At 38.2% G+C, this 25,665-nt stretch overlaps 1 protein-coding gene across 1 annotated transcript; it reads left to right on the plus strand.

Annotated features, from left to right (window-relative positions):
• The first annotated feature begins 23,345 nt into the window (after positions 1 to 23,345).
• Positions 23,346 to 24,703, plus strand: LOC145092942 (high mobility group B protein 3-like). The gene is made up of 7 exons (XM_079030949.1): positions 23,346 to 23,549; positions 23,667 to 23,783; positions 23,890 to 23,947; positions 24,031 to 24,075; positions 24,152 to 24,232; positions 24,331 to 24,429; positions 24,507 to 24,703. The coding sequence occupies exons 1-7, from the start codon at positions 23,503 to 23,505 to the stop codon at positions 24,531 to 24,533; spliced, it is 474 nt and encodes a 157-aa protein (XP_078887075.1). The 5' UTR covers positions 23,346 to 23,502; the 3' UTR covers positions 24,534 to 24,703.
• Positions 24,704 to 25,665: the final 962 nt, after the last annotated feature.

Consider the following 25,665-nt stretch of genomic DNA (forward strand, 5'->3'; position numbering starts at 1 on the left):
TGTATTGACGATGATATTCCAAATGTTTTAAGATGAATAAAAATATATTTCTTCAGAAATACTTTGATAACGTATTTATCATGTTTTTCTGGGAACAAATTCTGCAACATTTTTATTAAAAAGAATTACTCTGATTTTTATAAAGCATAAACAAAATTGGTCTTTTCTGGCCGTAAAATTAGGGATGTCACATTTATCGAGTCGATACATCACTCCTTCCGCTTAGGGTTTAGAATTTTTGAACCTATGAAACTTCTGAGTGACACTTCATACAAAGATAGAGAGTTATACATTAGAAAACATAGAGTAAGCCCTAACATACGCGCACTAATTGAGTTGACCAATTTGACCTGTTGACTTTATTTGACTTTGACTTGACCAGAAACCGACGGTTGTCACACGATCTGACCAAGATTGAGGCTGTGATGCAGCGGGAGGTTCCAAAATCTCCCTTTGAGATCAGGAGTTTCTTGGGTTTGGTGGGATACTATCATAGATTTATTCAGTACTTCTCCAAGATCATTGTACCTCTCACTCGTCTGACGAGGAAGGGAGTGGATTTCCGATGGGGCCCTGAGCAGCAGATTTCTTTTAAGACGTTGCGAAGGAAGTTATGTGAATCCCTGGTGTTGACCCTTCCCGAGGGTGTCGAGGATTCGTGGTATTTAGTGATGAATCCATTACTGGTTTGGGGGCGGTCCTTATGCAGAGGGGGCGAGTGATTACTTATGTTTGGCGGCAATTGAAGCTGCATGAGGCGTAGTATCCTACTCATGACCTGGAGTTGGGGGAAGTGGTTTTTGCCCTCAGGATTTGGAGACATTATGTTTATGGGGTCCGTTGTACTGTTTATAAGGATCACAAGAGTTTGAGATATCTTACGGACCAGCCGAACCTGAACATGAGGCGGTGCAGATGGCTGGATGTAGTCAAAGATTATGGCTGTAAGATCCTTTACCATCCGGGTAAAGCAAATGTGGTAGCAGATGTATTGAGCCACAAGATGGTTAGATCTTCAACGGGAGACATATGTGTGAGGATATCCGTTAATTCTCCAATTTTAGGTTTGATCAGAGAGGCACATGCCGAGGTGGTTCAGAAGAAGAACTGGAAACATGAGAGGATCATGGGCGATATCGGCATGTTTGTCACTGATAGTTGGGGGTTGTTGACCTGGTGCGGTCGTGTTTGGGTTCCAGTTTCTAGTGGGATCAGGCAGATAGTGTTGGAGGAGGCTCATAAGTCTCTTTTTTCTATACACCCGGGAGCCACCAAGATCTATCGAGATTTGAGATTGAGTTATTGGTGGTCGTATATGAAGAGGGAGATAGTCTGGTACGTTGAGAGGTGCTTGACCTGTAGGATGGTCAAGGTCAAGTATCAAAGGCCGCATGGCAAGATGAAGCCTTTGGAAGTTCCCATTTTGAAGTGGGAACATATCACCAAATTGCCGAAGAATGCCAAGGGTTTTGATGCTATACCGTGGATCAATTGACCAAGAGTGCCCACTTATTGGCCATCCAGGAGAGCTCTTCGGCCCAAAAGTTGGCCGATGTATATGTCCGAGAGATTGTTTCTCATCATGGGGTTCTGGTCTCCATTTTTCAAACTAATATGTTCGGTTCACTTCCCAATTTTGGCAGAAGTTCCACGAGGAACTAGGCACGAGGCTACATTTCAGCATTGCTTATCATCCGCAGACCAACGGTCAGAGTGAGAGTACCATCCATACCCTTGAGGAATTGTTACGGGCTTGTGTTATAGATTTCGGTGGGAGTTGGGATTCCTACCTACCTATTGCGGAGTTTTCCTACAACAACAACTATCACTCCAACATTGGTGCCCCACCTTTTAAACTCTTGTATGGTCGGAGATTTCGTACTCCAGTATGTTGGGGAGAAGTTAGTCATAGGTTCATGGGAAGGACTGAAGTAGTCCTTCATACCACGAAGCTTTTTCATCAGATCAGGAAGAGACTACAGACAGCTCAGAGTCGGCAGAAGAGTTATGCTGACCAGTGTTGATCGGAGTTGGAATTTTAGGTCGGTGATATGGTATTACTGAAGGTCTCACCCTGGAAGGGTGTGATATGTTTCAGGAAGAAGGAGAAATTGGTTCCCTAGTATATTAGACCATTTCGTGTGATAACCAAGGTAGCCAAAAGTGGCCTACCAGTTGGAGTTGTCAAGAAACCTCAGTCAGACCCACAACACTTTCCATGTTTTGCAATTACAAAAGTGCATGTTGGACAATGAGTTTGAGGTTCCCTTGGATGATATTCAAGTCGATGAGTGTCTGAATTATGTTGAGAGGCCGGTGGCTATATTAGAGAGAAATATGAAGGTTCTGCGCAACACGGCGATACCTTTGGTAAAGTTTCAGTTGTATCGTAGGAAAGGCTCTGAGTGGACCTGGGAGCCGGAGGAGGAGACGCAGGAGCATTATCTTGAGTTGTTCGAGACGGCTAACTTCGAGGACGAAGTCTAGTTCAAGTGGGGGAGAGTTGTAACATCCTGATATTAAGGTATTTTCAATCGTAACCCTTGGTATGATTAAGTATTGCTTTTTGGTCCCAAAGCAAAAGAAAGAGTACGTAATGGCCCATAGTGGCATTGTTGTAATTTTGGGCCGAACACGCGTATGTTGGGTGTACTGAGTGGTATGCGGGATGTAAGGACTATTTAAGAAAACGATATCATTTTGGGAGTATGATGGGCATACTTCGTCTGGGCGAAAACTCTAATCTTGAGGGTTTGGACACTATATATTGATCATGAAGTCCCATTTATCCAACCCATTCCAACCTCCATCCTTAGAAACGTATTCTCTTGCAAACCCTAGGCCCATTGTTGTATTTTTAAGCTATAGAGTATGTTTTTGTGTGTTCCAAATGAAGAAGAAGGAGGTGGTGAATCTTGGAAATTAGAAGCAAGCTTGGATCCGGACGTTTTGCATCATTCTCCATCTCCAGGAGGTAAAAAGTTCCCAACTTGGTGATTAAGTTGGTAGATCTTGCTTGCATGATGATAATATGAGCTTTTTTCCTCAAATATATCCTTCTTGTGCATGGCATGTTGTAGAACGTTTGGGCTGTCCTTTTCAGCGTGTTTCCATGTCTTGAGTCATAAAAATATGGTCTTGGCCTATGAGATTCCTTCATGCAAGCCATTAAGAGCTTTAGAGGTTAAGACAAGTTAGGGTTTTGTTTTAGGGCTTGATCTAGACATGTAGAACCATAAAGTTGGAAACTTTATGGTTTGGGATGCCATTTGGGGCAAATATTGAAATTTAGACGTAGTGACTTAAGGAATTAAGCCCTCAAAATGAAGATATTATGTCATTTCGTACGTTGGGTGTAGCTTGTAGTACGTTGGGCGTACACCTAAGGGAGCCCAATCTGGATCATGAGTATGCGGGGCATATGAGCGAGTACGCAGTGCATACTTGGTCTGGGTTGACTTTTCTTGACCCTTTGACTTTGAATTTGACCAAGGTTGATCAAGTTTGACTTAAGGGTATTTTGAGCTATAGTTGAGCCTTGGCCTCTATCTGTTGAATAGGTGACCTATAGATTTGATGTTTGGAGCAGTTGCTCGTGCAACTTTTTGTCAGACTATGAGGTGAGTTTTCCTCATTGTACTTGCAGGTCGAAGACACCATGAATGTGTTGGAATAGATGTTTAATCCCATAACTATAATTGGTATATACTTGAATTGATAGTAGCACATTCCTTTTGGGTTTCCCTCAAAACTAGCAAGTGGACAATATGACTTTTGGAAAGAGGTTGAATTTATTATTTGATTAATAAATTGAAATAAATGATTTGTTAATATATTATGAGATTAATATATTAATTAGATGTAACAATATTTAATTAATATTTAATCAGAAATTAATTGAAATTAATTTTGGGATTAAAGGAATTAATTAAAAGTGCAGGGGCTAAAGTGCAATTGTTCAATAGCTGAGCAAGAGGTTCCAGAACCTTCCTCGGGAAAGAGGTGGACGGTTTCATATGAATAATTTAGGGTTTCTAGATTATCCCATGTGAATAATAAGGAGCTGGATAATTATTAATTTGAAATATTAATATTATATTCAAATTAGGGTTATCCAGAGTATCCTTGTTGCACTATATAAAGGTCTCCTTACCCTAGGAATTCCGGCCATTCTATTCCCTCAAGAGATAGCCGAAATTCTTAAGCTCCTTCTCCTCTCTCCTCGCTTATCCTCTTGCTAGTGTTGGGTGTAAATCATTACATGCACGATACTAGTGGTGCTTGCTCTCAAAGCTTCAACAACACAAAGGATTTACATTATTATTCATATATAACAATTAAGGCATGTTTTCTTAACCCTAGTAATGATTTCAAAAATATACTAGTAGAATTAGGGTTTCCCAATTTGATGTTCAAATGTTGTATGTTCAATTAGAAAAAACATAGATCAAGAAATTAGGGTCATGCACACATAGGTTTTTGTTTGTTATGGTCAATTGACTTAATAAATTCTTTTGATTAATTTAATTGGATAATTCTCAATTGATTTAATAAATTAATTAAATGTTTAATTAAAAGATAATTATTAAATCATTTGTTTTTAATTTTAAATTTAAATTAAAAAAAGTTTTAATTTCGAAATTTAAGATTTAAAAACCCTAGTATTTTGAAAAGTTTAAAATACATCCTTATGGATCTTATTATTAATTTAATTAAGTAATTAATGAAAGGATAATCAATAAATCCATAAAATGGTTTAAATTTAATTAAATTAAAAGTTTAATTTTTTAAAAGATTTAAACCCTTGGAATTTTAAAATGTTTTAAAATACACCTTATAGTATATGTAAACTTAAGTGTTTAATATTTATTATATGCATAAGACTAAGTCAGTCGAACCGCAAGTAGGCCTCATTCACGAAGCAGATCTATAAGGGGGGGGGGGGGTATAAGGAAACTGCCTATAAATGGTAGTTGAATGGGTGTCTACTCTCACCCACCGCTTCCTTGATTAGTGGATGGTCGTTAGCCGAACGGGTTTGATAGGACATAACCTCATTAAAAGTATAATGATAAAAGGTAACTAAACTACTTTCTAGAATCTCATTCTTTGTTAGTTTAGTAAAAATGTGAATTTGATGCTAATTCATGAAATTACACATTACACTTTATAAGTCGTTAGTGGAGCGTGTGTGGCTAACTGGCACACTAATATGAGACTAATAAAGAGTGGTAATGGGTGTCTCAAAAATTATCATTGATTAACGGATTGCATATGGTTAACTAGGATTTTAAAAGGAGATGATAAATGACATCAAGAGTACCAAACTAATTTTTATGGTTATTCACATCTCGTTTGTGATCCGCGACGTCCCAGTCACAAAAGTGAGAGCATAATTGAGATTAAACATGCCATTGAAAAGTTCAATGAGTCTCAAAAGATCTAGGAGTTTTATGAGATTGAAATTAGTAAATGCTTTACCTACCTAAAATAGATTCGAATTTGACTCTTCAAAGTTCGAATCGAAAATGTGGATCCTAGCCTTAATTTAAATTTATGGGTTAATAACTAAGGATTAAAATAAACTAACTTGAATTCTCTTCACCTATTATAGATTTCAAGTTTAGACAACAATGGTCTTCCTCGTTCTTTGGGAAGTGGTTTTCCTCTACCTTTTGAACATGATCTTCCACATTCTGATCAAGGTGAAAGTGCGTTCCTTTCCTTGAGAAATGGTGGAAATGGAGGTTGTGCCTCTTCAACTCTTCCTCCTCCTTCTCCGGTGAGTCTCCCTAAGTCATGTTTCCTTCAAGTTGAAAAATAAAAAATTACTCAAGCCCTCTTGGCATGTAAACATCAAGATGGAAAGTTTGTGTATGTGCATGTTCTGGAAATGAAATCTTACATTGACAGATTGGATATGTTGGGTGTCGTTTTCCCATGGGAGTTGGCCATTGACTTGGTTCTACTTTCACTTCCTGAGTCATCTAGTCAGTTCATTAAGGACTATTATATGAGCGACCATGACGTGACCCTAATTGATCTGACACATATGTTGATTGTTGTTGAAATAGAAATGCTTAAGAGCACAAGTCAAGCAAAAGTGTTTGAAGAATCTGTCTCCAAAATTTTCATGGACATTGACAATGCCAACAATGGTAGTCCATAAAAGGTTTCTCTTCCCAATGGAAAGGGATCGGCCAAGGTCAAACCGATTGACCATGTGGTAAAGAGAAATGCTAGTTCTGAGATAGTTCCATCTGCTAATCCTAAAAAGTCCATATGTTTATATTGCCAATTGGAGGGGCATTGGTTGCGAAGCTGCCCTAACTACCTGAAAGATCTCAGAGATGGTAAAGTCAATTCTTATGACTCCACTTCAGGTACATCCATTATCTAAATCAATTATTTTAATAATTCCCTATTCGTAGATTCTTAATACATGATGTGATGCTCACATTTTGATGTTTTGCAGGATCTAAGAGAAAGAAGGAAGCTTAAGAAGAGTGAGATGAATCTGATCGTGAGATATGGATTTCGGTCGCATGGGTCGATGATCAGATTTTGGAAGCTACCACTTGGAAGTTATGATATAGATTGCTTAGGAAATGTCTAGAAACATTGTTTTCATATTTTTGCACTGTAAGGACAAAATTTTTCCGCTTATTATCAATAAAAGTGGTTTTTTTTATTTATCTAGTTTATATTTCCTTGCAATGGCATCTATGAACATTGGTGGTTACGTTTCTTTTTTTTGGCAATGTTAAAAGTGGATTTGATTCTTAATAATATCGTTTGTGGTAGTATCATGATTAACCAAGTGAAAAGGAATTCTCATCAACCAAGTTCTACTTGGATAGAAACTTGGAGTCATACAATTCGAATTGTATGATGTATGAGAATCTTGATCTTTGGAAAATTATGACCAATTCATTGATCACTTGTTTATGTGAGTCAAAGTGAAGGACTAATTTATCTAGTAGATATTGATATGGACTGTGTAGATCCAACACAAAGCACGATAAGTCTATTCGTCATGATTTATTGATGCTTCAGTAAACATGGTTGTGTTTATAAGATTAAGCATGATTTTGATACTTTGAAAAGATTCAAACAGTAACATAACATATAGAAGAATCTAGTAGGCAGAAAGATAAATGTTTCTCCAATATGAAAGGAAAGGAGAGTACTTTATTATCGTCTTTTATGATCATTTTAATGATTATGGAACTATATCACAATTGATCCTTAAAGAGCATATTAGTGCATTTCTTTGACTAAGTAGAGGAATCAGATATTGTTGAAATGGTTTAATCGAGAGATGAGTCATACTTTGTTTCCAATCAAGTTTTAGAGCCATGCTCTCATTACTTCGAATCATATCTTGAAACTTATTTCATACTAAGTAGGTTTATTACACCTCATAAAATGTGGAGTAATAATGTTTTCTTACTCTGGCACATTTAAAATTGGAAGTTGTGATGTTTTGGTTAAAACAAAAGATAAACTAAGACCAATTCCATGAAGTGTTTTTCTTGTGAAGAATCTACACAAACTTTTGAATATTTGTTTTTTTACTCGTCAAGGAATGCTCCTTGAGAGAGAAACATATATGTCAAGAAGTCAGTGGGAGTCTTAATGATCTTGAAGAGTTTCAGGAGTCAATCAAGAATAAATGTTTAGTTATCACTAGCACACGACCTGAGGTTGATAACCTATCGTGATAAGTTGACACATTCTTGTTTCTATGCACCTTCTAGTTGAGTTGGCAATACTTATGAGTTTTATGGTTCTTATTTTACTACAATAGGCTGGGCACGTTGGTTAGTGATAGTACATTGGACAATGAAGGTGAGCTGCTTAAACAACATGAAAGTGTTGGTAGGCCCTTGTGCTACAAGAAGGCACAAAATTAAGAACAAGTAAAGTTCAGTCCATGAAAGCTAAGTTAAAATTTGAATTTGTCATAAACCTTATCTTATGCTTGTAGGTTGGAAATGATAGATTCACATGGATGGGGACACATACACCATAAAATCTTGGTGGCAAAAGGTTTCGCTCTAATTCATGAAAATGATTATGAGGAAACACTTTCACTAGTAAATTTTAAGGATTTGATAAATATCATTATGATTAATGATTGTGATAATTTCATTCTGAAATTTGCAATATGATTACGTCATCCCTTTTGTAACGACCCAAAAATCATAACTAAAAATTTCTTTTTAAAACATTACTAAAACCATATTTATAAAAACGTATCATAAGTCATAACATAACTTTCGAGTATTAGATTCAAAACATAATCTCATTATCAGAGTAAAACATTTCCCAAGCTAACTGACTATGGTGTGTGCACAGCAATCTCTCCGAGCTCCTCTTTTGAAAACTGAGTACCTGAAACCAAAACTGAAAACCGTAAGCACGAAGCTTAGTGAGCTCCCCCAAACTACCACATACCGAACAATAACATATAAAACACATACTGGGCCTTGCCCACTGCATCAGACCGAGGTCTGGACTAACTGGGGCCTTGCCCCCTGCATCGGACCGAAGTCCAGAAACTGACTGGGACCTTGTCCCCTGCATCGGACCAAAGTCCGGACTAACTGGGGCCTTGCCCCCTGCATCGGACCGAAGTACGGACTAACTGACTGCATCGGACCGAAGTCCGGACTAAATGGGGCCTTGCCCCCTACATCGGACCGAAGTCCGGACTAACTGGGGCCTTGCCCCCTGCATCGGACCGAAGTCCAGAACTAACTGAACAGAACATAACATAAACATATCAACTAGCATGAACACACATATACTGCATATTGCATCGGGCCGTAACCCGGAACACATAACACATAAATTTTGTCTAAGCCACGAAGGCATCAAACATACTAACTACTGCATCGGACTAAAATCTGGAAACTACTGCTAGCTAAACGGGCCGGCATTGTGGCCTTAGACCCGTTCCTATTGGAAGGAAACTCACCTGAACTGCTGAGCTCCGCCGATAATCCTCTGGCTGCTGATCGACAATCCCCTGAGTCGTTGCTCCTCCAGCTCTCCGAGCTACCAATATCAATATGACACTTAGTCTGATAGTCCTCTAAAAGTCAACAAGGTCAACTCTAGTCAAAGTCAAAGTCCTGGTCAAAGTCAACCTTCCAGGTCAACCCTACTCGTCGAGTTCATATGCTCAGGGTCTTTCTATTCACGACTCGACTCGCCGAGTCAGTCCATGACTCACCGAGTCCAACTATTTCTGAGTCCTGACCTGTCCAACTCGCTGAGTCTCCACCCAACTCACTGATTCGAATCTCAACTCGAAGGGATTGGGGTTTCGCGACCTGACTCGCCGAGTCCAAGGTAATCTTCAACCAACTCGTCGATTTGTTCTTCCAACTCGCCGAGTTCATGCTTAACTTCATCCAACTCGACGAGTTGTTCATCCCACTCGTCGAGTTCCTCCTCATCTTCATGCTACTCGCCGAGTCCACTCGAAGGACTCGCCGAGTCCATTCAGATCTACATACATGCAGAGGACTTTTGAGTCATGCATGGACTCCAAACTGTAGATCCACTCTTCTAAAGCCTAGTCCTTACGTAAAGTGGCAAACTTTACGTGTAGCTAACGAGATCTAGGCTCAAATCACTATAAACTAGGGTTTGAGACAAAGGGGCTCAACAATCAACCCATAGACTGATGCTTTATGATTCTCTAAGCCAAGATACACATAGATCTGAAGTAGCAACTTCAGATCTGGGATTCTAACTCGAAATGGTTCATAAACTTGTCCTAAAAGCCCCAAATCCCATGATAAAGGTTGATCTATATGCAAAAGAGGGAAGGTAGCAACTCATTACCTTCAAAAGCTCTGGAAGACCTCACAAACTCTGGATCTACTGCCAATTCTTGAATCCCCAATGTGTGCCTTCCTCCTTCTTCCTTCAAATCACCCAAATTGGCAAGAAAGCTTGATTGAGCAACAATGGAAGCTTAGGGTTTCTGGTTCTAGACTATAGGGCCGCAAATGAGCCCTAGGGAAGAGATTAAGATGCTTAAATAGGGTACCAAGTCCCGAAATTACGGTTTCCCAACCCAGACCTGACTCGCCGAGTCCACTTGCCGACTCGCCGAGTCGGTCACTTGCGTTACACCCGGATCCTGCTCCGACTCGCCGAGTTCCTCCCTGGACTCGACGAGTCAACCCTCTTTAACTTAGGGTTTTTCCTTTCCTTTCTTGACCTTTTTGATTTCGGGTGTTACAACTCTCCCCCACTTAAACTAAACTTCGTCCTCGAAGTTTGCTATGGCCAACTGTCCTGCGAACTGCCTCCAACTCTCTGTCTGGGAAAACTAACACCCTTTTGTCCATCACTCTAGCCACTCACAATGCTGGTCACTACTATTGGTACATACTGAATCCTTCTCTTTTCCTTAATTTCCTCAACGTTACTTCCTCCGACTGAAAATCCTGTTGCCCCTCGTCCGCCTACCGGATGCACTAAGACTACCCAGGTCTAACTAATCCGCCGATATCTGAGTTACCGGACTCCCACCGGTCACTACACTCCATCGCAATCTCCTAGTCGCTCCCAGTGACTCCTGAAGATACTTCGACTATCTATAACTATTCTATCCATTCTGCCATCCATACTGAATCGATGCTGCTGGAACCAGCCTACTTATCTCTCATTTGACTACTCAATTCCTACTAACTCGAGCCTTCCATCCTGAAAGAAAAGCTACCTACCTAGCTATCCTTACAGATCACTTATACTTGGCAGAAGGCTCAACTGATCCTGCTGAGAGGGACTTGCCATTTCCAAATCAACCAACTATACCGTCAGCACTTGCATTCCAACACAAATACTAATACTGTCCAAAACTCTGAAACTATCCAAACACTGAACTGCCTGCAATACTGAACATGCCTGAAACTCTAAACTGCCTGAAACACTGAACTGACTAAAACACTGAACTGCCTGAAACACTGAACTGCCTGAAACACTGAACTGACATATGGCTGCTTCCCAAATATCTCGAGACCCTCCTGGTCTCCAGTAATTCGTCGGTTATTTGCAACACTGAGTTCCAACTCAACTGTGGAGTCAAAGGACTCCTCACTTAGTCACTCCCACGACTTCTGAACGAAATCTTTCTCTAGAACTAGTTTCCACTAGTTATCCTGTCACTGTGGCTCTAACAACCTTCCGATCCAACCGATTGGGTCCATACGTCACATCCTGACATCATCAATTCCACGACTAACAACATGATGGCTCCCAGACTGACGGTAGCCCTTAACATACCCAAACCCCAACGGTCCACTGCTACTCTGATCTCATAACTGATGTGGCGATCTATAGCCAAATTGCTGACTTCGCCATAACTGAACCATTTGGGAAATCCGAAATCTAACCCGTGGATTCCCATATCCTCACTGCTGCACCCGAACGGGTGGGAACTACTGCTTTCCTGCGTCCAACAACGCGCTCATGCTGCCTACCAATCTGATAAAGGCCACGGCTACACCCGCGGACTTACAACTCTCTAATACTATCTGGCTGCTAATGAATGCTACGGCTACCCCCGTAGACTTACAACACTCCACTACTATTTGACTGCTAGTGACTGCTACGGCTACCCCCGTAGGCTTACAACACTACTACTACTATCTGACTGCTAGTGAATGCTACGGCTACCCCCGTAGACTTACAACACCACTACTACTATCTGACTGCTAGTGAATGCTACGGCTACCCCCGCAGACTTACAACACTCTACTACTTTTTGACTGCTAGTGAATGCTACGGCTACCCCCGCAGACTTACAACACTACTACTAATATCTGATGACATCCTGACTATCCCTAGTCCTGTTAGGGATTCCTCATCCTGATTTCTCAAAACCAGCCCTCAGTCTTTGAATACTGCATCAACCTCGACATCTTATATCCTTGATATACTTAGCGCTTCGTCGAGGAATTCTTCGGCTTGGTTCCCAAACCAACCGTCTACTAATCCGGATACAAGAAGCTATTGTTGGGAAGTTTCCAAACTCCCAACTCCTGAATCTACACAATTCTGCATGCTGACTCTGTCACTGGCTACTAATACGTAAGCATCTCTTGCTAACCGTTCTCAGGATCCTCATTCCGACTCACTTGAGCCCTACAGGTGGTCCTCCAATCTTGGATTCCCAACCAGCTTCTAACCCTCTCGATTACATGAACTAACTGTTGGGAAGGTCCTTGAACTCCCAATTCTGAACTTCTCAATCCATCAATCACTATGCTACTATCTTTTCTTCTCAGAGGCCGCACACTCATTCTGGGTCTACGTGGCTCTTATCCTTGTATACCCGGAGGGTTCTCCCCCAATTGGATTTGGCTAATTCCTTACTGCTCACTGGTCGAAAGGATTCCCAACCTTCCTTCCATTAAAAGGGCGATATGCTGTCCGCCAACGTTTACCCTTGCCAGCGCTCCAACTAACTCTTATCAGATCCGCACCCTTCTTGCTTTCTGACTGAGAACCCTTCGATCCTTAACTGTATTTGCTTTAGGGACTACATCTCGAGAACCTGCGTTTGGGGTGCACATCCCCAACCCACTTCCTTACTGACCGCTAGCTACTCTACTAAAAACTCTAGATTATCACTACTGAGAATATAACTGATCATTACCCGACTAACGCCTTCCGCAAGTAGTAAGGCACTATTGAATCTTACACATACATGTTACAGTCACTGCATCTGAAGTAACCTGATCTAGAGGGAACGACCTCCAATTCACCATTCTAATCCCATGGTATGCAGATGGCATAACATTCCGTCACAAGTAGGTAATATAATACCCCCAACACATATACTTATTAATATCAATGCAACAACATAACAAATAATAACATGAATAATAATTGACAGGGAGGTAAAAGATACATACCTCCATCATTCAGCGCTGCTCGAATCCTTGCTGAAATCAACCGGAAAACTTGACTCCGAGCCGTGGGCGCCCTTGCCCGGCCTCGGCAACCACTGGCGGTACTTGAAGTCCCAAGGGCAGGAGCTGGCATCTGCCCTGTTGTATACAAACTCGGACAATGGGCCTTCTTGTGGCCTCTCTGACTGCAATGGAAACATATCGGATCAAGTCCATGGGTGATGGTAACAGTACAATCTCTGCTAAAATGGCCAATCTGGCCGCACTTGAAACATCCAACATCACCACCACTTCTATGCCTACATGTACCCATGTGCGTCCTACCACACTTCCCGCATCGACTGCGGCTCTGATAGTTCCTCGTCCTCAAATCCGACCCCTTGGGCCTCTTGCCTGAACCTGTGGCTTCCTGAGTCTCATCCGTTTTCCTCTTCCTTTCCGATTCCCTGCCCGTCTCTCGTTCCTGCGTTCCCTTGTCGACACCGCCCGTCAACTGAACAACAACTGTCTGATCCTGGAGCTTCGCAATCAACCTATCAGTGATCCTCACAACCATGTCGGGCAGATCCTCGCGAATGGCTCGCGTAACCTCTTCAACTATCCAATCATGCAAAGGTCTCTCTTGGAGACAGGGTGCCCCACTCACTCTTGTCCCCAGATGGAAAAAACTAGAAATAGGATCTCCTTTCCTGATGGATCCTTGAACTCCATAAGAATCGGGGTCTAGACGAGCCCCAATCTGTCCTGAAACTATCCCGGCCTTAAAGGCCTCAAGATGACTGTCCATGAGCTCCACAATGGCCTCTCTAACCGAACCGAAAATCACTGGAGTCTGATCAATGATGTTGCGCATGATCTCTGCGGAAATGAAATCCCTCATCTGATCCTCAAGCTGCCCGGCTCTAGAGCCTGAGCCAGATCCCTCCCCGGCACCTGAACTGCCAACTGATATCTCGCGCAACGTCACCATGCTGAAAATATAACAATTCCTGATCAATTTACACACTACTGCTGAGGGATCTCTCACACACTCTACTAGTTCCATGGTTTTGCCTTGGCCCCTCTTGAATCGAGTACGAATCCTCTGCTTTCAGTAGTACGGGCCCATACTACCTTCCACATCTATCCGTACTTTCCTCAAGAGTTACCTCAACTCCACCAAGTCCCCTTTTCTCTACTACTGATCTCTGCTACTCTCATCCTAGGCTTGCCCTAGGGAACCTATGATTCCACCCAAACCAATCCTCAGCTGCTAAAGGCCTCCTCGTAATGCCAATTAGCCACCACCTGAATACCATCACATGCAATGAGGCTCGGATAATCCTTCGAGTAAAAGTCTCGTTCCTACAACGGTTAGACTCAAACGAGAGCTGCGCAGTAGGGCCAAATCCAGAACTCTGAGATTATTCAACCCTGATCACATGTGATGTGACGTATTCACCTAATGGCTAACTCCCATCACTCAGAGTCCCACAAAGCACAAAGCAAGCAACATTCGGATAAAGGAAACATACTCAGGCAAAACTATTCTCATAACAAGAAACTGTACTAGCATACAATACTAAGCTCATACTATCAGGCATAACCTACACAGGCTATCCTACCACTGTCTACTCAATACTAGCATGAAATTCTTATCAAGCTGAAACATATAAAGCAGGCACATAAGGCATCCTCCTAGATCCTTAGTCCTATACTAGCATGCTGTTCTACTGAAACTGAAACTGAAACTGGAACTAAAACTGAAACTGAAACTAATGATCATAAACTTGTATGGGTAATTTGGGAGTACTTACTTGAGCTCGGCTGATTGCATGCACCACACCCTTTTCTCTTTTCAAAATTCTTTTCGCTTTTTTTAAAACTCTTTTCTTCATACTTTTTCTAAAATTGTTTTCTTTTCTCAAAATTCTTTTGTAACCATGGTTTTTCTCTTGAAAACTTTATACCTCTTCCTTAGTTTGAGTTCAGACACACTTGGGAGTGCGCCCGAATCCCTCAAACCAAGGCTCTGATACCAACTTGTAATGACCCAAAAATCATAACTAAAAATTTCTTTTTAAAACATTACTAAAACCATATTTATAAAAACGTATCATAAGTCATAACATAACTTTCGAGTATTAGATTCAAAACATAATCTCATTATCAGAGTAAAACATTTCCCAGGCTAACTGACTATGGTGTGTGCACTGCAATCTCTCCGAGCTCCTCTTTTGAAAACTGAGTACCTGAAACCAAAACTGAAAACCGTAAGCATGAAGCTTAGTGAGCTCCCCCAAACTACCACATACCGAACAATAACATATAAAACACATACTGGGCCTTGCCCACTGCATCGGACCGAGGTCCGGACTAACTGGGGCCTTGCCCCTGCATTGGACCGAAGTCCGGAAACTGACTGGGACCTTATCCCCTGCATCGGACCAAAGTCCGGACTAATTGGGGCCTTGCCCCCTGCATCGGACCGAGGTCCGGACTAACTGACTGGGACCTTGTCCCCTGCATCGGACCGAAGTCCGGACTAACTGGGGCCTTGCCCCCTGCATTGGACCGAAGTCCGGACTAACTGGGGCCTTGCCCCCTGCATCGGACCGAAGTCCGGAACTAACTGAACAGAACATAACATAAACATATCAACTAGCATGAACACACATATACTGCATACTGCATCGGGCCGTAACCCGGAACACATAACACATAAATCATGTCTGAGCCACGAAGGCATCAAACATACTAACTACTGCGTCGGACTAAAATCTGGAAACTACTGCTAGCTAAACAGGCCGGCATTGTGGCCTTAGACCCGTTCCTACTGGAAGGAAACTCACCTGAACTGCTGAGCTCCGCCGATAATCCTCTGGCTGCTGATCGACAATCCCCTGAGCCGCTGCTCCTCCAGCTCTCCGAGCTACCAATATCAATATGACACTTAGTCTGATAGTCCTCTAAAAGTCAACAAGGTCAACTCTAGTCAAAGTCAAAGTCCTGGTCAAAGTCAACCTTCCAGGTCAACCCTACTCGCCGAGTCCACCTAATGACTCGTCGAGTTCATATGCTCACGGTCTTTCTATTCGCGACTCGACTTCCCGAGTCAGTCCATGACTCGCCGAGTCCAACTATTTCCGAGTCCTGACCTGTCCAACTCGTTGAGTCTCCACCCGACTCATTGATTCGAATCTCAACTCGAAGGGATTGGGGTTTCGCGACCTGACTCGCCGAGTCCACTAATAGACTCGCCGAGTCCAAGGCAATCTTCAACCAACTCGTCGAGTTCATGCTTAACTTCATCTGACTCGACGAGTTGTTCATCCCACTCGTCGAGTTCCTCCTCATCTTCATGCTACTCGCCGAGTCCACTCGAAGGACTCGCCGAGTCCATTCAGATCTACATACATGCAGAGGACTTTTAAGTCATGCATGGACTCCAAACTGTAGATCCACTCTTCTAAAGCCTATTCCTTACGTAAAGTGGCAAACTTTACGTGTAGCTAACGAGATCTAGGCTCAAATCACTATAAACTAGGGTTTGAGACAAAGGGGCTCAACAATCAACCCATAGACTGATGCTTTATGATTCTCTAAGCCAAGATACACATAGATCTGAAGTAGCAACTTCAGATTTGGGCTTCTAACTCGAAATGGTTCATAAACTTGTCTTAAAAGCCCCAAATCCTATGATAAAAGTTGATCTATATGCAAAAGAGGGAAGGTAGCGACTCATTACCTTCAAAAACTCTGGAAGACCTCACAAACTCTGGATCTACTGCCAATTCTTGAATCCCCAATGTGTGCCTTCCTCCTTCCTTCAAATCACCCAAATTGGCAAGAAAGCTTGATTGAGCAACAATGGAGGCTTAGGGTTTCTGGTTCTGGACTATAGGGCCGCAAATGAGCCCTAGGGAAGAGATTAAGATGCTTAAATAGGGTACCAAGTCCCGAAATTAGGGTTTCCCAACCCAGACCTGACTCGCCGAGTCCACTTGCCGACTCGCCGAGTCGGTCACTTGCTTTACACCCGGATCCCGCTCCGACTCGCCGAGTTCCTCCCTGGACTCGACGAGTCAACCCTCTTTAACTTAGGGTTTTTCCTTTCCTTTCTTGACCTTTCTGATTTCGGGTGTTACACCTTTTCATAGTTCGAATTGTGAGAAATGGAAAGGAACTGTTTGAACGTTTAGGACTTATAACTATAAGTTCTAAAAGGGTTTAAACACACACTTATGCTATCTAATGAAGATGTATAAGCTTGATAAGTCTAGATGAAGACTTATCAAAGCATCACGTGTCATAAATCTGCATTATATTAAGGAAGTCAAAAAGTATTGATTTCTATAAGTCCAGTTGATTTCGAGATACATTTCAAAGCTAGTGAGAGCATAATTGTTGTGCTATTGGGATAATACTATTTGTAGGAACAAAGTCTACAAATTTTCAAGTTGTAAAGTTTGGAAATTATTTCGCTATAGTAAAGGCTCAAGGGAAAGGGCACTGATAATTCATTTTAAATCTGAAAGTTTAGGTTGATGGGTTTACAAGAACTTAGTCTTAGACATATATGAATATCATGTTGAAATGGTTCAACATAGGAATTCGATATATATAAATATTTATAGCAAGAGACTGAACATATATCAAGTCTTTATGTAAGACATTATGAATCAAGTCCCACATGCTTCATATTTAGGACTGATTACATATGCTTTAATATTCAATAATCTGATTTATCCAAATGTCTAGGGAATTGAGAGGGAAAATGACTAGAACTGGATGTGACTAAAGTTGTTGAACAACTGTCAAGAACATTATGAGGTTATACCAAAAGATTGGTTGCTTGTAGACAGTTGGAAATATAGTATTGGTTTGAAGGACCATAGTGGCATGTTTTTTATTGGGATGATTCTTGATCAAAATTGATGGTTATATGAGAATATGGAAATGTTGCCATAATGGGAGTTGATTATTATAATCTACATGTGAGTTAAAAACTTTAATGCAAGGAAGATGTTCAAGGAGTGTATCTTGAATTTGAAACTTCGTTTCCATAGAATTGTTTTACGTAACACAATTTTAATGGAATATTTTGTAATATCATTGGCAAAGATTCTATGACTTTGAAGCCTCAACATCACAAAAGGATATTGCATGTAAGGTTGAATTCTAACACATTTAGTAGTAACAAGAATTTGAAATTGTGAAATGAGCATCATTGGAATAGTGTTCAATCGATATGTTCACAAATGAAGGACCATAGAGAAACTTAGTATACATGTTTATAACATGGCATGACTGATGTTTAATTTAAGTGTTTAGTTGATTAATCGAAACATTATACAATAAATAAAGTCTAATTAATATGGTGATTAAATAATAAGATTTTTATTTATATTCAATAACTTTGAGACCATAGTTAATTAGGTTATTATTGTGTTTCAATTTGCATGTTTTACTTCCAGAATAATTTGATTATTGAAAATTCCACAGTCGATCGTACTTTTGGAAGTAAGTAGCGAATTAAGACTGTCATGAATTGAATTGTAGATTGTCTATGGAGATTAGACATAGTAATGGTTTTGCTGCAATGTTCATGAGTACTTAGAAAATGAGTATTTTGAGTATTGGATAAACCACGCTCAGAGAATTAATTCATGGATTTTATCACGAGTAATTCTGAAACAATAATATCTTATATTGTTGAAACGAAGATATATGAGTTGTTGTTGACAAGCTAGTTATGCATTGATAATACGTAAACACATCAGTAACTTGATGTTATAAAACGTATTGTTGTGCGTGATTTGATGAGTGAATATTACAAACATATAAGTCGAAGTTTATTTGTTCATTTTTCCCTAACGGGAAAAGCAATATTTGTCGGCCCCTCGATGATTTGATGTCAACATCTGAAGTGCTTGGCCAAGCATGAGGGTATTCCAGTCCGATGACTAAGTGGGCCCGCTGTATATTGGTATTCTAGTCCGATGATTGAGTGGACCAGTTGTATATTGACATTCTAATCTGATGACTGATTGGGCCACGAGGGGGTAATCTAGCCCGATGGTTGTAGACCTGTGGGTATTCCAGTCCGATGACTGATTGGACCCATCATGTTTTTTCATTTATGATATGTGTTTTGTGTGATGGTACTTTGGGGGAACTCACTAAGCGGTGACTTACAGTTTTTGGTTATGATTTCTAGTACTTCTGAGGATCGTGAGAATGCGAAGGCGTGAGCGTACACATCCTGATGATATGTTATTGATCTTGGGAAACTCTATTTTGAACAATGATTTGAAAACAATGGTTTTGTAGACACTTTTATTAGTAAATGAGTTGATTTGAAAAGTTGAAATTGGTTGTGATTTTTGAGATGTTACAAACTGTCTGAAACGGGTCTTCGAAACGTGTATCTGTGACTCCGTGTTGTCACTTCAAAGTACGAGTCTGACAATCGTACATAGATTCTTGTTTCAGACATTGATACTCCATGATGTAAGTTCGGAATGTACGAAGATTCTTATTCCGGACCAGAGCTCCGGAATGAAACCTTCACTCCAGAATGTCATATTCTGAAGAAAGTGTGATCTGGCAGAGCTCCGGCATGAATCGCTAACTCCGGAATGCCCTATTTCGGAGAAAGTGGTCATTCCCCCACCCAAAAAAAAAAATAATAAAAAAAATAACTTTGTTATGCTTATTAAAATACTCGTTTATAAGAGTTAGTTTACTTAATTTCCTAAAATAATTTTGCAATCTTTTGTTTCAAAGGTAATCTACCAGTAAAACTGAAAAAGATTCAATCCAATTTGTTGCCCCTCTGTTCGAAATATTTTTTGCCAAAAAAAATAAGAAGAAAACTTTTAAAGTTAAGTGGAATGTCCCATTCCAAACTAATTTTTAGAAAACACGAAAATTAAATCATTAATATTAAATGCACCATTCATATGTAATTTTTAGCCTGTATGAGTTAGTTCAGCCCATATTCAACTTGTAATTGTCATCACAGTTTACATCTATCAAGCCCAAAGGTTTATATGAACTTTTTGTTGCTTTGAATTAACTTGGTTGTTGTTTGTTATTTATCAGGCATAAATCTTAATCATTAACTTTTTATATAAATTAAACTATATCAGGTTGTTTACTGTTTGTTTTCTAGTTAAGCATCCAGAATTCCATATATATGTTTTTTGAAAATATATTTTAATGTATGATAACCACGTAGGCTTTGGGCCTTGGGAGCAAAAGCATTAAGTGCTAAGCGAACGCTTCCGCTTAGAGCACATGAAGCGCCCGTTATTAAAAAATTGAAAAATATGGAATATATATATAAAATTATAGATACCTAAAAAATCCTATACTGCGTATTGCATAAGCTATCAATTTCAAAACTGACATCATGCATGGTGATAAAAAAAGAAGAAGTGTCTTCTTAAATCCTAAATTCCTAATCCTTAATCATAATTTATAAAAACTAAAAAGCAGCAAAATGATCATCATCATTGCCAACTTAAGACAACATCATCTCCTCCACCATCGCTTCCGATATCTCTTAACCGGGTCATCCGATCCACTCTTTGTAGAACCCATTCTATAAAATAAGATTATATCATATTAGATTAGTAGACTACAATACATCACTACGCAAGTCAATAAAATTAGATAATCAATCAAATTGTGCATAATTGCAGATTTAGTGATTACAGAAAAATGGTAGTCTTGCATGTATTGTTTCGTTTCTAGTTTGTACACATGCAACATAACAGTTAAGACATAAGACTACATCAAGATCAAGTGATTAACATAAGATAATAGATGTCAGATAACTTGATTAAGTGTCAAACATCTAACAACATGATTAATTGATTACAAAAGTAAAGTAGAATAGTAGATCACTAAAAGCTATAGAATTGGTGAAGAAGAGATGGAGAAGCATAAAAGATTTAAGAAATTGTACCTTGTTTTGATCTTGATTGTTGATTCCAACCGTTGTGTTTAGAGGATGAAGATAAAAATAGAGAAGAAGAAATGTTTTCCCGCTACTGATGTTGTCTTTGTTGTGCAACGTATGGAGTTTCACTTTAATAACCACACTTATCTAATTAAAAATAGACTAAATCTGGCCCAACTAATTAAATAAGCCCACAATGCCTAAAGCGTGCCTAAGCGCCGATTAAGCACCGATTTTAGGAGTCTGAGCGCATGAGTAATACAAAAGCGTTTTAGTTTTAGTTTTTCCGCTAAGTGCTTAGCGCTTTAAGCGGCTTGAAGCGACGCCTTTTAAAACCAAGGTGAGTCCCAAAAACAAAATAAAAAATGTCTATTTTTCAATCTAAAAGATCTTTTATTGGATACTAGGTGTAAGACCCGTGTATTATACGAGTTTATAAAAAAATTTATTATAAAATTATCAACATTACATATTTTTTAAAATAATAATTCTATATAAATACAAAGAATATAATAAATAAAGCAAGTAATAAAGGTTGTAGAACATTTATTATGAAATTTAATAGAATGATAACTTTACATATATAAATCTCATTAAAAATGTGGATTTTAAATTTAAGAAAAATAAAAAATTTAAGAAAATGACAAGTGTAAAAAAAATAATTCAAAAACTCTTAGAAAATGATATGTGTCAAATTCGATGAGAACATGACATTTGGCAAAATTGATTTTCATTTATTAGGTTAGATTATTTTCAAAATATATTTTAATGTTTTTATAACCATTCAATCATAATAAATGTCTTCTTTTTTCCAAAATATCATCTATTGTTTGTTCATTAATCAAATCATCTAAAATTAGTTTAGAGACTTATAATATCTTATATAAGTTTTATCAACACTCCTTATTTAAGAAAAAATAAACATTTATCATAATTGAACAAATTTGTTAATTTATTTATCAAATAAATATTATTTTCAAAAGAGAACTCGTAGATAATATTTCAAACACTTGACATCAGATGTTATTTGTGGCATATTTGACAGTTCTACAAAACCCTGTGGCTCCAAAAGAAACAAAGCAAAATAATCGGGTAATATTTGGAAAAGAAAATTTTAAGGGTAGAAGATGAAAACATAGTATAAATAAAGGGAAAGTAGCTTTTATGGGCGATGATATTTATTATATATTGAAGATGAAGATGTATGATTCATTGATGAGTCATTACAATCACACCCAACCAACACAACACATAAAAGCTTAATGGGTTGGCACGTGCGTAGTTTTCGTGAGATCTAGACACGTGGCACCAACGTTCCTCAAAGAAACACAAATGAAAACACAGTGTGAGAGTGTGAAGCTAGAATATCACACGGATCGACAATGTGGCATCGATACAACATTGTATTATTGTATCCCACGTGTGATATACAATATCTCATAATAATTCTATTTATAAAAAACTAAGATATGCTTTAGATTAAATATACGTTTTAACAGAAAATAAAATATGTTAAAAATAAAAATAGATCTTGGTATTATTAATTAGGATATTTATTCTTCTTAGTTGATAATCGCATTAATTTTTCATTTAAGTCATTATACTATTTATAACTAAGAAAATCTATGAACTAGGAGTAACTATTATAAATGAGTGTTTTTATAAAAATATTAATTTTTCTTTAATTTCTAAAAAATGTCGACTATCTTCCGAATGCCCTATCTTAGATTGTTTTTTAAAATTCTTAGTTTTTATTTTATTTTATTACTTTTGTATTTTTTCTAAAATATCTCTTTATTTATATCCAAAATGCCTATTCAAAATGTTTAATATCATCGTTTTCAATCAAAATTTGATTTTAAACCCTATTATCACATATACTTTCTATTATTATGTATATTGATTTTTATTAGATTTTAATAATTTTTTTTAAAATTCAAAATTGTTTATTGGATTCAGACTTATTATTGAAATTTCAAAGTTTTTTTTTCCCGAAATTTGAAAGTTTATTTCGAACTCCAAAATCCAAAATATTGGTTCGGAATACAGAATGTTATTCAAAATGTATTTTATATCTTGAAAAATTATTTTTATCTTAATCTGGAATCCTCAAATACACATTATATCATAGCTAAATTACGAGGTTCGTCTGCAGTGACTCCAGGGCATGAGGCAAAGTCTCATGTTTGCAGCGGGGGATTAGTCGGTGCGCGTAAGCTGGCCCGGAAACCCTCGTTAGGGAAGTTCCCTTTCCAAAAAAAAAATTACTCAAATTTCCTTATAACTCTATAAGTATATTTCTTTTATTATATAAATCAATTAGAACAAATATAGAATTAAAAGAATGAATATATTTCATGTATGAGAAAAAGGTATAGAAAAGGAATCCCGCCTAAATCCGGACTTCAAATAATTCATTGTTTCAGTTTTATTTATGTGTTGTGTGCAATACACACAGCAACACGAATACACTAGACTACACCCAACCAAAGCATATCTCTTCACGCATTTCCTCTCCTCTTATATTATTCTCCCTTCGCCTCTCTTTCCCTTATCTCCATACCTTCCCTTCCTTCAACTCACCGAGTTCACTCCCATTTCCAAACGAGTTACGTCATGAAGGGAGCCAAATCCAAGTCCGACACCAAAAAAGCCGATAGCAGGTGAATTTCCGTCACGATCTGTAATTTTTTTATGTCATTTTCGTTTCCTGTAACAGAATCTGTTGATAGCTTTGATTAATTCCGTTTTTCTGATCTGTGAATTATGATTATGATTAGGCTTGCTGTGAAGAAGAAAGCAGCACCTGCTCCGAAGAAAGCTCCGGCGAAGAAGGCTAAGGAAGCTAAGGATCCTAACAAACCGAAAAGGCCTGCTAGTGCTTTCTTCATCTTCATGTATGTGTTATTAAGCCTAAATTTCGAGAGATCTGTGGATTTTCTTCAATTCGATGAGGTTGAAATCGTTATTTTTGCTGATCTGTTGGTTTTTTGATCGTTTCAGGGAGGATTTCCGGACACAGTACAAGGAAAAGCACCCTAACAACAAATCCGTGTCTGTTGTGAGTATTACTCCGCCGTTGACTTTTAGCTTCTCTGTTTTGATCGATCTCTTACTTTTTTTTGTCTATTCCTAATTCAATAGGTCGGGAAAGCTGGTGGTGATAAATGGAAATCCCTTTCTGCTGCTGTGAGTATTAAAATTTATCGAAATTAATCAACTTTTTCAAGCTTTGAATTGAATCATGATTTGTTTTGGAAATCAGGAGAAAGCCCCATTTGCAGCTAAAGCAGAGAAGAGGAAGGCCGAATACGAGAAAACTCTCCAGGCATACAACAAGAAACTGGTAGAATTCCAAATTCGTGAAATTCATGAGAAAACGAAACACAAAGTTTGTCAATTTGTCGAATTTTAGAATCTGATAACTTTATTATGATTTTGTAGGCTGAAGGAAAGGACGCTGAAGAGGAAGAAGACGAGGAATCTGACAAGTCAAAGTCGGAAGTCCATGACGATGAAGAAGATGATGATGATAGTGCAGATGTAATTAATTAATTAATTAATTCATGTTTTCTCTTTCATTTTCAAGAAATTTATTTTTGGTTGATGATATTTTGCAGGATGATGATGATGAAGACGATGAGTGAAAAGAAAAGAAGAATATGTAAAACAAGAATTTGGGATCTTAAATTAAAAGTTTTTGTAAGCCTTCTTTTTAAGAGAAGGTTAATTTGGAAGTGAAAAATATCCTCAATCTTATGTGTACTTTTAATCCGTAATTTCATCTCAATGATAATTGTAGCTTTTAGATTTATAATTTGTTTCCTTTTTTTTCTGGCATTTAATTGAAGATTCCGCAAATATGGAAATAAGTGGGGTGACATTAATTTATTTATAATAAGATATTTTATGAATAATTTGATTTTAAATAAATCATGATTTGAAATTTGGAATATATGCTTTAATATTATTAATTAGACTTCTTTAATTAGGTCGACGTGCTGAGACTTTATTAATTTTAGAAAAGAAAAGAAAACGACTTGTATTTGTTTTCGCTTTCTCAATTTGTACCGAGATGTTGAATTTATGGACGGCACATGTGTTAGTTTTAGTTGATGGAATGGAATTTCCGACAAGTCGTTTTACAAAGGTGAAAGCTATATTTTTAGTAATGGTAATGTTATAGGAGGGTCCATAGAAAGTAAAAATGGATTTCATGGAAGATAAATAGAAAGTAAAAATTGATGGAAAGATAAGTAATAAATAGAAAGTAAAAGTAAAAGTAAAAGGATATTTAAATTCTCTTATGTTATTTTATCTAAGAAATTGTATTTATATTTTTAAGACAAAATTATGGAAATGGTCCTTATGATGTAATGGAAATTACAAGTTTGTTATAACTTTCATTTCGTTTCATTAATGGTACTTTTGGTTTCATTTTCTTGTAAAGAGTAGTCCTTTTGACTTTGTAATGGCATTCTTACCTGCTAGTATATTATATTGAGAAAACTATAAAAAAATGTAAAAGCGGTTATGTGGTTTCTATTTTTTTTAGTAAGTTAAAAATAATTTCAATTTGCATTAAGTCTAAAATAGGATTATTTTTTTATGTGTTTTTGGTTTATAAGAAACTACTTTTTTTTTTTTTTTTTTTTTTTTTTTTTTTTTTTTTTTTTTTTTTTTTTTATAAAAGTTCATGACAAAGACTAATCTATATTTAAATAATAATTTCTTAATTCCTTGTAATTTTAACGGACCGGAGGGAACCGTAACATGGGG

This window comes from Lactuca serriola, chromosome 3 (genome assembly GCF_051521515.1).
Source record: "Lactuca serriola cultivar US96UC23 chromosome 3, Lser_US96UC23_V15, whole genome shotgun sequence".
Lineage (NCBI taxonomy): Eukaryota > Viridiplantae > Streptophyta > Magnoliopsida > Asterales > Asteraceae > Lactuca > Lactuca serriola.